The 12,110-nt window shown below is 41.3% G+C and overlaps 1 protein-coding gene across 1 annotated transcript in view; it reads right to left on the bottom strand.

Moving 5' to 3' along the window:
* Window positions 1-5,443: 5,443 nt before the first annotated feature.
* The window catches only part of LOC126151317 (uncharacterized), a 30,566-nt gene continuing 23,899 nt past the window's right edge, over window positions 5,444-12,110 (bottom strand). Inside the window, exons 3-4 of the mRNA XM_049915933.1 lie at window positions 8,504-8,574; window positions 5,444-6,207 (exon numbers count right to left, since the gene is read on the bottom strand). Coding sequence (XP_049771890.1) covers window positions 5,539-6,207; window positions 8,504-8,574 — 740 coding nt within the window. The 3' untranslated portion in view covers window positions 5,444-5,538. The remainder of the gene's footprint in view (window positions 6,208-8,503; window positions 8,575-12,110) is intronic.

The following is a 12,110-nucleotide window of genomic DNA, read 5'->3' as shown; positions in this document are numbered from 1 at the left end:
CTGTAAAGAATTCGTGTTAGTATTTTGCAGCTGTGGCTTATTAAACTGACAGTTCGGTAATTTTCACATCTGTCAATCCCTGCTTTCTTTGGGATTGGAATTATTATATTCTTCTTGAAGTCTGAGGGTATTTCGCCTGTTTCATACATCTTGCTCACCAGATGGTAGAGTTTTTTCAGGACTGGCAGGAAGGTGCAAAGCCGTTTTTGCAAAATTTACTTTTTTCTCCAGTCGAAAGGAAATCCGCTTTTATTGTGTCGATAACAGTTTTGAGTCTGGGATAGGCAACAGACAGAGATGACAAGAGTCGTGGGTCTGCGATAATGGACATACGCAGACGGCGGTAGTATCGCGTACACGAGGTACAAAAGGGCAGTGTATTGATGGAGCTGTCATTTGTACTCAAGTGATTCATGTGAAAAGATTTCCGACGTGATTACGGCTGCACGACGGAACGCCAAATGGTAGTTGGAGCTGGACGCATGGGACATTCCATTCCGAAAATCGTTAGGGAATTCAGCGTTCCAAGATCCACAGTATCGATGGTGTCCCAAGGACAGCAAATTTCAGTTAGTATCTCACATGAAGGACAGCGCAGTGGCCGATTGCCTTCACTTAACGAGCTAGAGCAGCGGCGTTCGCGTAGAGTTGTCAGTGCTAACAGACAGGCAACAATACGCGAAAAAATTGCAGCAATCTATGTGGGAGGTAGGGCGAACGTATCCGTTAGGACAGTGTGGTGAAATTTTGTGTTAATGGGCTATGGTAGCAAACGAATGACGCTAGTGCCCTTGCAGCACCTGTCCTTCGTTCGTGACGATATTGTTTAGAGCCTAGACGTCTGGAAAAACCGTGGCTTGTTCAGATGAGTCCAGATTTCAGTTGGTTAGAGTTTTTGATGATAGTGATAGAGTGTGGCGCAGACCCGACGAAAACCTGCATCCAAGTTGCCAACAATGCACTGTTCAAGCTGGTGGTGACTCAGTAATGGTGCGGACTGCGTTTACGTGAAATGGACTGGGTTCTTTGTCCAACTGAATGATCATTGACTAGAAATAGCTATGTTCGGCCCCTTGGAGACAATTGTCAGCAATGATGGAATTTTTATGGATGACAATGTGCCGTGTCACCGGGCCACAAGTGTTCCCTATTGATGTGAAGATCATTCGGGACAGTTCGAGCGAATTATTTGCCCACCGAAATCGCCCGACAAGAATCCCCTCGAACATTTGTGGGACATAATAGGGAGGTCAGCTCGTATACAAAATCCTGCACCGCCCATACTTTCAAAGTTGTGGACGGCTTTAGAGGCAGCATCGCACAGTATTTCTGCATCGGAGTTCCAAAGATTTATCGAGTACATGCCGTGTAGAGCTGCTGCGCTTTGCCGGAAAGAAGGGGGTTTTGACACGATATTTCTAGCTATCCCATGGCTTTTGTCACCTCAGCGTGTTTTATACATGCGATAGGTTTCAAACTTAGAAAAAATTCACACTGAGATGTATGCCGTTTACAAAGTAGCTTGTCGATTAGGGACCGACCCGTAAACAGTTCCCACACGCGAAGGGCGGTGCTAGCTGCATGAGGGTTCGGTGCTTTGTATCTTATGCTCAATGGTGGGTGCCTATTAGCCAACGGAAGCTAGTGGCGCCACTAATCTACTAGCTGCCGGGCCCAGCAGCAGCAGAGTTGCCCAACACCGCCACGTGCCTTTGTGGCATGTGGAGCCTATCAGCCGTGGGCAACAAGAGGCGCCACATTCCGCCCGATGGAGCTGCACGCGCATACGACACGTCACTCGAGCGTGCGTTCATCCCCTTCGGCCTCGCAATCCTTCAATGACGTGTTGCTACAATATACAGAACGTCGTGTTTGTTGCCGTGCGTTATGACATTATCACTTTTTTAATAAATAAATAAATAAATGTGGACGCACCAGATAAGGTAGACCGAAAGTGAGGGTTATGAATGAACTGTTCGAAAGTACAAGTAGAATAGGTACCTAATTATTGTGACTGAAAGGAAGGCTGCAATCTTGGGTCTCATGATACTCCGGCAAAAAAATCTGAGTTCTTTGTACCATACTGTAAAGAATCTCATTCTAGAACTCGAGGAGAAAGATGTGAGATAGCATATGTTTCGGATGATTAGTATACAAATCTATCTCAATAGATCGTCAAACAGTGTAATACAAATCTCTGGCCAATTTAGTAGTATACATTGGATGGTTTCTCATTTTCCCATCGTTCCGGCTTTTCTTTTTCAATATAAGAGTGAGGAAAAGTAGTGCTCCATAAGTCGTTATTCCCTCAAATCGTTATTTCCAAATAACAAGTGAGATTTAGTTAAAAGTGGCGCCACAAGTTACCTGTTGCATGAAACTTCTGGCATCTAGCAGCGCCACTCGTGACGTCACGAGTGGGGCCAGTATGTCCCTCGGCTATTAGCAGCCTTCGGATTACGAGAGTAAGCATGAATCGTATAGTCTGAGCTTGGGCGACTTCCCAAACACAGCAATACTGCTCTACATCGATACACAGCCAACCGAACGTAAATAGACTCAGGAATGCGTATCAACAATCTTAAGCTACGTAGGTGTTATTGTCATCGTGCTTCAGTTATATTTCTGAAGGGAAATACTCAAAAAATGGTTCAAATGGCTCTGAGCACTATGGGACTGAACTTCTGAGGTCATCAGTCCCCTAGGACTTAGAACTAGTTAAACCTAACTAACCTAAGGACATCACAGACATCCATTCCCGAGGCAGGATTCGAACCGGCGACCGTAGCGGTCGCGCGGTTCCAGACTATAGCGCGTAGAACCGCTCAGCCACCCCGGCCGGCGGAAATACTCAGTTGATAAAATTTCTCGCATCAGGGGAAAGAGAGTATCACGAGAGAGTCGTTACGTTCCTTGTGTTGCCGACTTTAGCCAGTACACTGACAACAACAACAGCAACAACAAAAACCTTAATGACAGATTACGACTGGATTTGTTTTACTGAGAATTGCTTTACTGGACGAAAAGGTAGTAATTGTATCTGAAAAGCAAACGAAACTGATACGTACCTCGGTGGATGATACACAGTTCAACAAAATTACATTCTGTTTTGAGATCATTTTTGTTACCCACAGAGATGAAATCAATATGTCTCAAATGTGTATCATAATTAATAGTGACAATTGACGCGTATGAATGTATAAGAGAATAGAAACCAAATTGTTCTAATAAACATGGTTTCCCAAACTAACCGTTTATGAGATAATTGCCAATTTATGCTTATCGGACACCGCTGACTTCAGTTCGAAGCATTTTGTTGCCACAAATGAATTTGAAATGTAACATTTTCGAGTTAGGCGCTGTCTAAATGGGTCCAAATTTCACTCACAGCCTATGGTAGGGAAATATGGAGCACCAGCACACTTTCTGCTGGTGTAAGTTGACATCAAATGTGGTCGAAGCATGGGCTGTATCTCAGTCTCCAAGACCGCCTGACCTCACTCCTCTGAATTTTTCTGCGCAGGGTCATCTCTAAAGTGAAGTGTGTAGCTCTCCTGTAGATACAGTTGAAGAATTGTAGCAGCAGATTTTACAGTCTTGTCAAGTTCTACGAGATGATCTGTGGCCGTTGGAAAATATTCGTAACTCGCTATAAAGACAGGATAACATTGTATCCAGGCGTGAGGACGGCACGTGGGGCTCCTCTGAACACGTAAGTGTCTACAGTGAACTGCAACACGTAACTCACTGAAACAGTATTAACATTCTTGTTAAGGTACATCGTGGGTGGACCTTGAGCCCATTTATGTGGAGACTTAATCGAAGAATTTGCTTTCGAAAGGTGATATTGGCGACTCTCTCCAGCTACGCACAAGAAGCAAGAGGTATCTGGAGTAGCAGTAGATTTGTTTGCAGGCCACTGCATAGAGCTATGCGTAAAATTCTTACGACAATATAAGGTAACTGCATAGCGTCAGTTTTATATAGCTGAAATGATTTAGACAGCGCATCCAGGAAAATTCTTAGGAAGCAAGAACCTTATCTGTTGACAGTTGGCGTCCGGAGTGGAATCTCGTGGCAATAATGAAAGTAAATCTTGATTTAAATAATCTGTGCGTAGCTAACTTAAAATATTCTATGCAAATCATAGTTATATGTTTGTCTGTGACTGAAACTGCCTTTTAATTAGAAGCGTATAATGTATCGGAGGCTGGCTGACAGGATCATGGCCGAAGACCACAAATAAAAGAAAATGAAACAGGAGGAAACATGGCCGATGTAGATCAATAGCCGACCATAGGCTTCATCTTGTAAACCTTAGAACTCACCAATCCATTTTTCAGACTGGCTGCCGAAATTCTTTTTCGCGGACTTTGCACAAAACTTATTTACTCGTTCTGCCAAGCAAAGGATCGTGCCCGCATCTAAGTTTGACTGAAGCAGAAGGCTCGAGTCATCCAATTCGCTACTGAAAAATTTTCTTTTTGTAATCGAATCAAAGATGTATCTTTTGCTGAAGTAGTTGTTCGGAAAATTTCTTACTTTATGCTTGGAAAATTAAGACCCACAGATTTTGGATTTGCATTTTTCCCCATGCAGCTACTCTCAAAGGACTGGTTATGATACTTTGAAGTTAATTAACTCACTGCCCATTATCCGAAGAATATACAGTAAATTATAGGTGCCAATTGTGAGTCCAAGTGTTAGAGATGCAGAAACTGACCGTCTGGAATTTTCGAAGTGTGTTCCCTAAACATCTGTGGATATCGATAGAAATTTTCCGTAGTGACCCAATAGAAATTTCTCAGTGACATTCCATCTTCTATTTTTAAGGTGTCAAGTAGATCGTGCCATATCTGTTTCTCTCTTTAAGAAGTTCACAAATCCACCAACGTTTGTGAGTAATGCTGCTACTTTTTCGTTGCTGCGCTTTAGGTTATTGAGTGCTGCATGCGTAATGTAGCCATGAATATGTCAAGGTTCATGTAATATTCATACTATTCTGTACATGGTTAACACCACCAGACAGTTTCTCAAAATTTAAAAATTTTGTTTTTACAGATCATAAGTCTGTTTACAGATATTTAGTACCCATAACAGCGAAGGTAGGCAACAGACTAATTTGTCATCCTACGCACGTTTCTCTAAGTGATATTCCTCGTGCTTGTAAAAGTGAAGCGCTTTCAGCACTTCCAACCAGTAAGGGAATTTGAATAATTTTGTCTTTTTTAAAGCATAGGAAAAGTAGTAAAATGTTTGTCAAAATACTCTCAGGTCTCAGTAGTGAGTTGTAAAGGTATTGACTCAGATCCTTGATATTTATCAATAAATCAGTTTACTTACTGAAGTCAGATACGAACAAGAAACCGTAATACTGATGAGAACGGAGTAATGAAGTAATGCATACTTGATAAAAATAGAACATTAACACAATTTTTGTCTCAGATCTCATTTATTTTCTGCTATACAGATGTATGCAAAGCATAAACAATGAATTTCTGGCGTTGTGTTTCGTTTGAGACGTTGAGGTCAGCGATGTTAGTGGCCGTATTTCCCATAGCCTCCATAGCCTCCAGAGATGCCTGCAGAGTAACCACCACCGAAGCCACCGCCGATGGCTCCACCGTAACCACCGCCGATGGCTCCACCGTAGCCTCCTCCATAGCCTCCACCAAAGCCGCCGCCGTAGCCGCCTCCGAGGCCTCCGCCGACACCAACTCCGCCTCCCACGACGACAGGTACCGGCTGGTTGACGACGACGGGCTGTGGTACTGGTACAGGGACTGGGCTAGGGACGCTCACGGGTACTGGGACTGGCCTCTGCACGGGGACAGGGTACGGCTGTGGGACAGGTACTGGTACCGGCCTGTTGACTGGCACCGTGACAGGAACCCTTACTGGTACCGGGACAGTACGCTGGACAGTTACAGGGTATGGGACAGGGACCTGCTTGGTGATGGCAATGTTAGTGACTCGAGCGCCTCCAACAGCAGAGCTGATACCGCCTCCATAGCCACCTCCATAGCCGCCTCCGTAGCCGCCTCCATAGCCGCCCCCATAACCACCACCGATGAGCCCGCCACTGCTGTAGCTGCTGGCGCCGATTCCATATCCATCACCTCCATAGCCACCCAGGGAGCCAATCAATCCCCGTTTCTCTACCTGCTTCTCTTCAGCGAGAGCCAAACCACACAAGAACACGCACACCTGGAACACACGATCGAAAAAAGTTATTATAAATAGTAATAAACGTATTGTAGATTCAGGTGTTTTGTGACATATGTTTTTCAGTGATGTGAGCATCATAAATCTGAACGGATATGTGCCTGCTGGAATGTTATTTTCAGTTTTATTTAAGTAGTATAATGAGAACTTTAAACTGATGCTGACAAAGTGCCTGTAGGTCATACAATGTCACACACTACCATTTGGTAAACAAAACCTTGCATTATTTTCAGTACAAGTGGGATCTATTTATCTGAAAATGGTGAATACCAATCAATGGCTCAGATAAAAAATCGCAAAGATAATTCTTAAATGACAGTCACAAAAATAATTTCGTACTGCGGAAGTTGTAGCTCTCGTATTTTACATCAAAATGTACTGCAGTAAATAAAACTTTGAAATATCGCCACTTCTTCTCCATGTGAAAATGACGTTATTTCAGTTTATTTTAGTGCTGCATTTTTATCAGTTTATGACAGTATTTCATTTCTGAAATAGATTCAGTAGCCCATATGAAACACAAGAAGGAAGTTGTGTGATATAAAATGCACCTAAGTATTATTAACTCTCGAAGTGTGGTATATAACTGTCTGTAATAGGATGTTCCATAATTAAGAAATTACTTCTCTGAAGTATCACTGTTTGGCCAAAGAGCTGTATTAAAAACCAACGGTACACATGTGTTTTCTCGAAGACTCTAGAATCCACGCTGTCTAATTTTGAGGCACACAAATGACTAAATAAATGCTCCAGATAAAGGAAGAATAAGTGAAAAGTGACAAATATATCTTTATTGCGTAGAGTGTAAAAATGAAGAAAATCACTAAGAAAATGGATAGCGAAGATTTAGTATATAAAAATTTAATAAATTGTACGTAGTCGCAATATGAGAGTGGAGGAAATGTGAGCAGAGCATTATTCTACCACAAATTTCATTATTTAAGTTATTTTTAATGACTGCCCAGATGAAAGGAAGGAAGAATCTTTGTACCCCCTACAGTTGCAGTTGAATACTTTGAAGTACATTCTCACTAGAGAGAGGGCGATCAATTCACTGCTACAAATTTAGTGGTATTAGAGTGTAAGTTGTTTTAATAAATGGTTCCAGATCCAAGACAAATTTAAGTCGTTATCTGTATCAGTCACGATGACCGATGAAAATAACTGTTTTACTTTGCCTTGTATCATAAGCTTTGCCAGATACTCTCTTTCTAAGCATTTGTAAAATTTAACTTTGAACGACTACATTTATGTGTTGATACTAACTGTATATCTGCTTCAGTTCTCACTTGCCATTTAAAGAAAGACACAAAGTCACATTAAAAGAATACTGACTCAAATGAAACAAAAACAAATTATAAGACTTCATTGATTGCTTTTGTTATATAATATTTGTCATCTGTACCAATGCATTAAAATACTAAATATTACTTAAGTTTTTTCATTCTAAGGGTAAAGGTCACAGACTGCCCAAAACGGCAAAAATATAGTAATAGTGTAGAAGATTATAGCTTGGAATTTTGAATAAAATTTACTGTTTTTCATAAACTATACGCTTTTTAAATGCGAACCATAATACAGTTCCATAAAACTTAAATAATTTCTTTAATCGAAAATAACCCTGCCAGTATTGCTGTCGAAACATAACTTGAATAAGAAGTTACTTGTGAAACAGAAGTTTCGTTGACAGCCAAGAAATTTTACAAAATACTGCAACTGAAGGATGATTCTTCTTCCCGAATTACCAAAATGTTTATAAGAAAATAGAACGTGTAGATTTAGCTTTCTCAAAATAACATCTGAGTAATTAAATATGTGTATATCAAATGATTTCATGGGTTTCGCACGTTTTCGGGACTGTCGTCAGACGTTATAGAACTTCTCCTTACGAATGTACAATGTGTGGAGGAACTTGAAATACGACAATTGGGGTTGACATTTCCGTCTTCATTGTGAAAGGTTTCTTCTTCACTGTCTTTCGAGACGACATGATCTACTTAACGCTTCGACAATCCTCCTTCGGCTTAATATTACCAGTGTCTGAAAGCTCTATAAGGAAAGCTATAAAAGGTACTATTTAGGAGGCAAAGGCTTAACTGTTTCTATACTGACCTGGCAGTAAACGTTGAGCCAAAATCGACTATTACATTTTCCCCCTCCCTTACGTATCAGAATAACTGCACCATGGGCTATTTAAAGTGTAATACTTGCCAATTGTATTTTTAGTTAATGTTAAGAACTTTAACAAATATTAGCAAGAGAGAGTACGAATTCTTACCAGGATCCTCATTGCCGCTGCTGAAGATGGTACAGTGAGCAGACAATGACTGATGCTGGTAGATGGTTTCACTGCAGTTTATATACCCCGTCCACTCCTACCTGTAACTCTCCCTGCCCCCTCTTCTCGCTCGGCCCACCCAAGCGGTGGCTGCTTTGCGATGTGTGACGCACTCTCTCTAGAGGAGAACGGTAGCACATCCTACTGGGGAAGATGGACGACCTTACATTTAGGTGTTTTCTTTTAATGGTCCATGATGTAACAGCTGTCAGGGGTGGTGCTGAAGGAGCTTACATTGCTTAAAGGAGAAATGTGACTCAGTATCAAATCACGATCTTGGACTGATAATATTGGTCTCACATTTTGATATTTTCAGCCTCTCGCGGGCAACAAGTTAGTAGTCTCAAAATTTCTAAAGTTTTTCTCACAACCATGCTTTTCTACATCTACATCTACATCCATACTCCGCAAGCCACCCGACGGTGTGTGGCGATTCCATTGTAAAGGAAAAGAGTTAATTAGTTGAAGTACGTGCCAAATGAGTCGCAGAGAGATTACAGCTTTAGCTAGAATTAAATGTATTTCGTTTAATGTAAGTTGAGAACTGGTTTTGTGAAATTCTGCTTTGGAAAGATCTCAGTCTCCTGGCACTCATTCACATATAACCTATAATTCATTGTTTTTAATACGAGAAAGTGGTGGCAATCGAAAATTCTGGACTTGAAACCTGATGGCTTTTGCAGCACAGGAACTTTGGATTCGTATCCCTGTCTGGTACGAATTTTCATTTATCCCACACGAGTATTCCCACACGAGTTACTGACTCTACTGCTTAGAATATACATTATTCTGAAGAAAGTCAAAACTGTATTTATACCGTTTGCAGAAATACTGAAGGCTTTTATAAGTGCTGAGTGGACTAAGAAATTCTGAAGGTAGGAGGTATAAAATACAGCGGGCAAAAGGTTTCCTGCACAGAACGGCCTCACGGTACTAACAAAAAGTGCTGTAATTTATGCTGCTTTGGAGGAGACCCATTTGAATAACGTTAGAAACCAGATGCAAACTGCAACAAGGTGTAAAATATTGTTATGGGTGATCTATAGTTACAGATGTGTGAAATAGTGACGCCACTGATGTATGAGAAAAGAATGTTTGATACATTTTAAATGAAATTTAATCAGGAAAGTGGCTCTTTGAGAGATATGAGGTTTATTTGTTGAATGTTTATCAAATGCTAGGGCAAAAATGAATGTTTAGATTGTTTTTAAAGAGAAATCAAAATTTTTTGAGCTGATTGGTTACGGTGCATAAAGCACGGATCCACGACAACGTGCCAGAAACGTAACAGCTTTAAGTGAATTCCAGTACACTTCTTAAGGCGATTGCGTTCTGTTCTCGAACTCATGGTAACTTCTAAGACTTAGAACCGTATGAGTTGTAGAGAATCTACAATATACTCACGAATAATTCACACATTATTCAATAAGCTGTGTGCAAGATTTTACAGGAGGTATGCAAATAGTGGCAGCTAAAGATGTATAATTCTTCCCACTCTATGACGCATCTGATGCAGCAACTGTATGTAGTATTTCGAAAGAAAAGCACTCTTGCTTGGTCGGCAAACAGTACCTTAATTGACGCCTTTCCCCTTTCTGGGGCACCATCAGAAAATCTATACATATAAATATGGTCCTATCCTGCAGAGCTGTACTGGAAATTAAAGAAGTAACTAGAGAATTTACTTTAATATTCTGAAAAATTTGCATTCGTCACATCTTTTCGAATCGTTCCGTGTACCTACAAGACAAATAACGGTACGATTCAGCTATTGACAGCTACGGTGTGGCGAGAAACGACAAAAAAAACTTTACGTTAAACACATCGGAGTCAGTTGCAAAAGCAGAAACGGTACACAACCACACTTACGGCTTTAGAAACGATATCTCGTTTACATCAGACCTACAAACCACAATTTTTTTTTTTAATTTCCAGTATACCTCTTCAGCATGAAATCATGTTTTAACGTATACTATTTTCTCTTTTTGTCTCATAGATTTTCCGATGATGCCCCAGAAGGGCGAAACGCGTCAGCGTTGTTTCTCCTGTAACAAAAATTCTTTTTCTTTCGAAAGCTTCTTTTTTAGCTATGAAGAAAACCGCAATAATTTCTTTTGGTTTCACTGAACTCAATGATATAGATTTATTTAACGTAACTATTGAAGCGGGTTGCGCTCTTACGAGTGCTATACTAATGGTAGAAGTTTAGAAAATATTTTTTCCATACATCCATGGCAAAGTCTAATCCATGTACTGTGGAGAGAATTTTCTCCGGACACAAAAGACGGCCTTCCGACTAACTAGCAAACGAACTGAAATATCATAAGGTGATTCTAGTTACGTTTTTACCAGACAGCTGCGCGAAAAATCGCTAAAATGGCCAAGGTTTCAAAAGCTTTATCATCCATCAGGATGCTGAAACTGCCTCACAAACTTTGACTGACAATGAAAATCTAATGCCTTTGCAGCTATAATCGTGGGGCATCCAACGTGTTAATCAGATTTGTTACATTCTGATCTGCTGTTCATAGATCTAAATAAACTTTTGCCTCGAACACGTTTGGAGAACAATCAAAATTCAGAATGAAATATTGACTCTGCGGTGGAGTGTGCACTGATATGAAACTTCCTGGCAGATTAACAGTTTGTGCCAGACCGAGACTCAACTCGGGACCTTTGCCTTTCGCGGGCAGGTGCTCTACCAACTTTTTTTCTCTTGATCTCATCTGGTTCGTTATTTTTCGCTACATTTGTTCGGGCCGGCAGTACCATGATACCTGTTGAAGTTAATTGTTGATCCTTTCAATCAGTTTTTACAATACCGGCTGTTAAAATTGCTACACCACGAAGATGACGTGATACAGACACGAAATTTAACCGACAGGAAGAAGATGCTGTGATATGCAAATGATTAGCTTTTCAGAACATTGACACAAGGTTGGCTCCGGTGGCGACACCTACAACGTGCTGACTTGAGGAAATTTTCCAGCCGACTTCTCATACACAAACAGCAGTTGACTAGTGAAACGTTGTTGTGATGCCTCGTGTAAGGAGCAGAAATAGGTGCCATCACGTTTTCGACTTTGATAAAGGTCGGATTGTAGCTTATCGCGATTGCTGTTTATCGTACCGCGACATTACTGCTCGCGTTCGCCGAAATCCAATGACTGTTAGCAGAATATCGAATCGGTGGGTTCAGGAGGGTAATACGGAACTCCGTGCTGGATCCCAACGGCCTTGTATCACTAGCAGTCGAGATGACAGGCATCTTACCCGCATGGCTGTAACGGATCGCGCAGCCACGTCTCGATCCCTGAGTCAACAGATGGGGACATTTGCAAGACAACAACCATCTGCACGAACAGTTCGACGACGTTTGCAGCAGCATGGACTATCAGCTCGGAGACCATGGCTGCGGTTACTCTTGACACTGCATCACAGACAGGAACGCCTGCGACGGTGTACTCAACGACGAACCTGGGTGCACGAATGGCAAAACGTCATTTTTTCGGAAGAATCCAGATTCTGTTGACAGCATCATGGTGGT

This window comes from Schistocerca cancellata, chromosome 2 (assembly GCF_023864275.1).
Source record: "Schistocerca cancellata isolate TAMUIC-IGC-003103 chromosome 2, iqSchCanc2.1, whole genome shotgun sequence".
Classification (NCBI taxonomy): Eukaryota; Metazoa; Arthropoda; class Insecta; order Orthoptera; family Acrididae; genus Schistocerca; species Schistocerca cancellata.
Note: the sequence above shows the minus strand (reverse complement) of the source record. Positions and strands in the feature narration are given on the sequence as shown.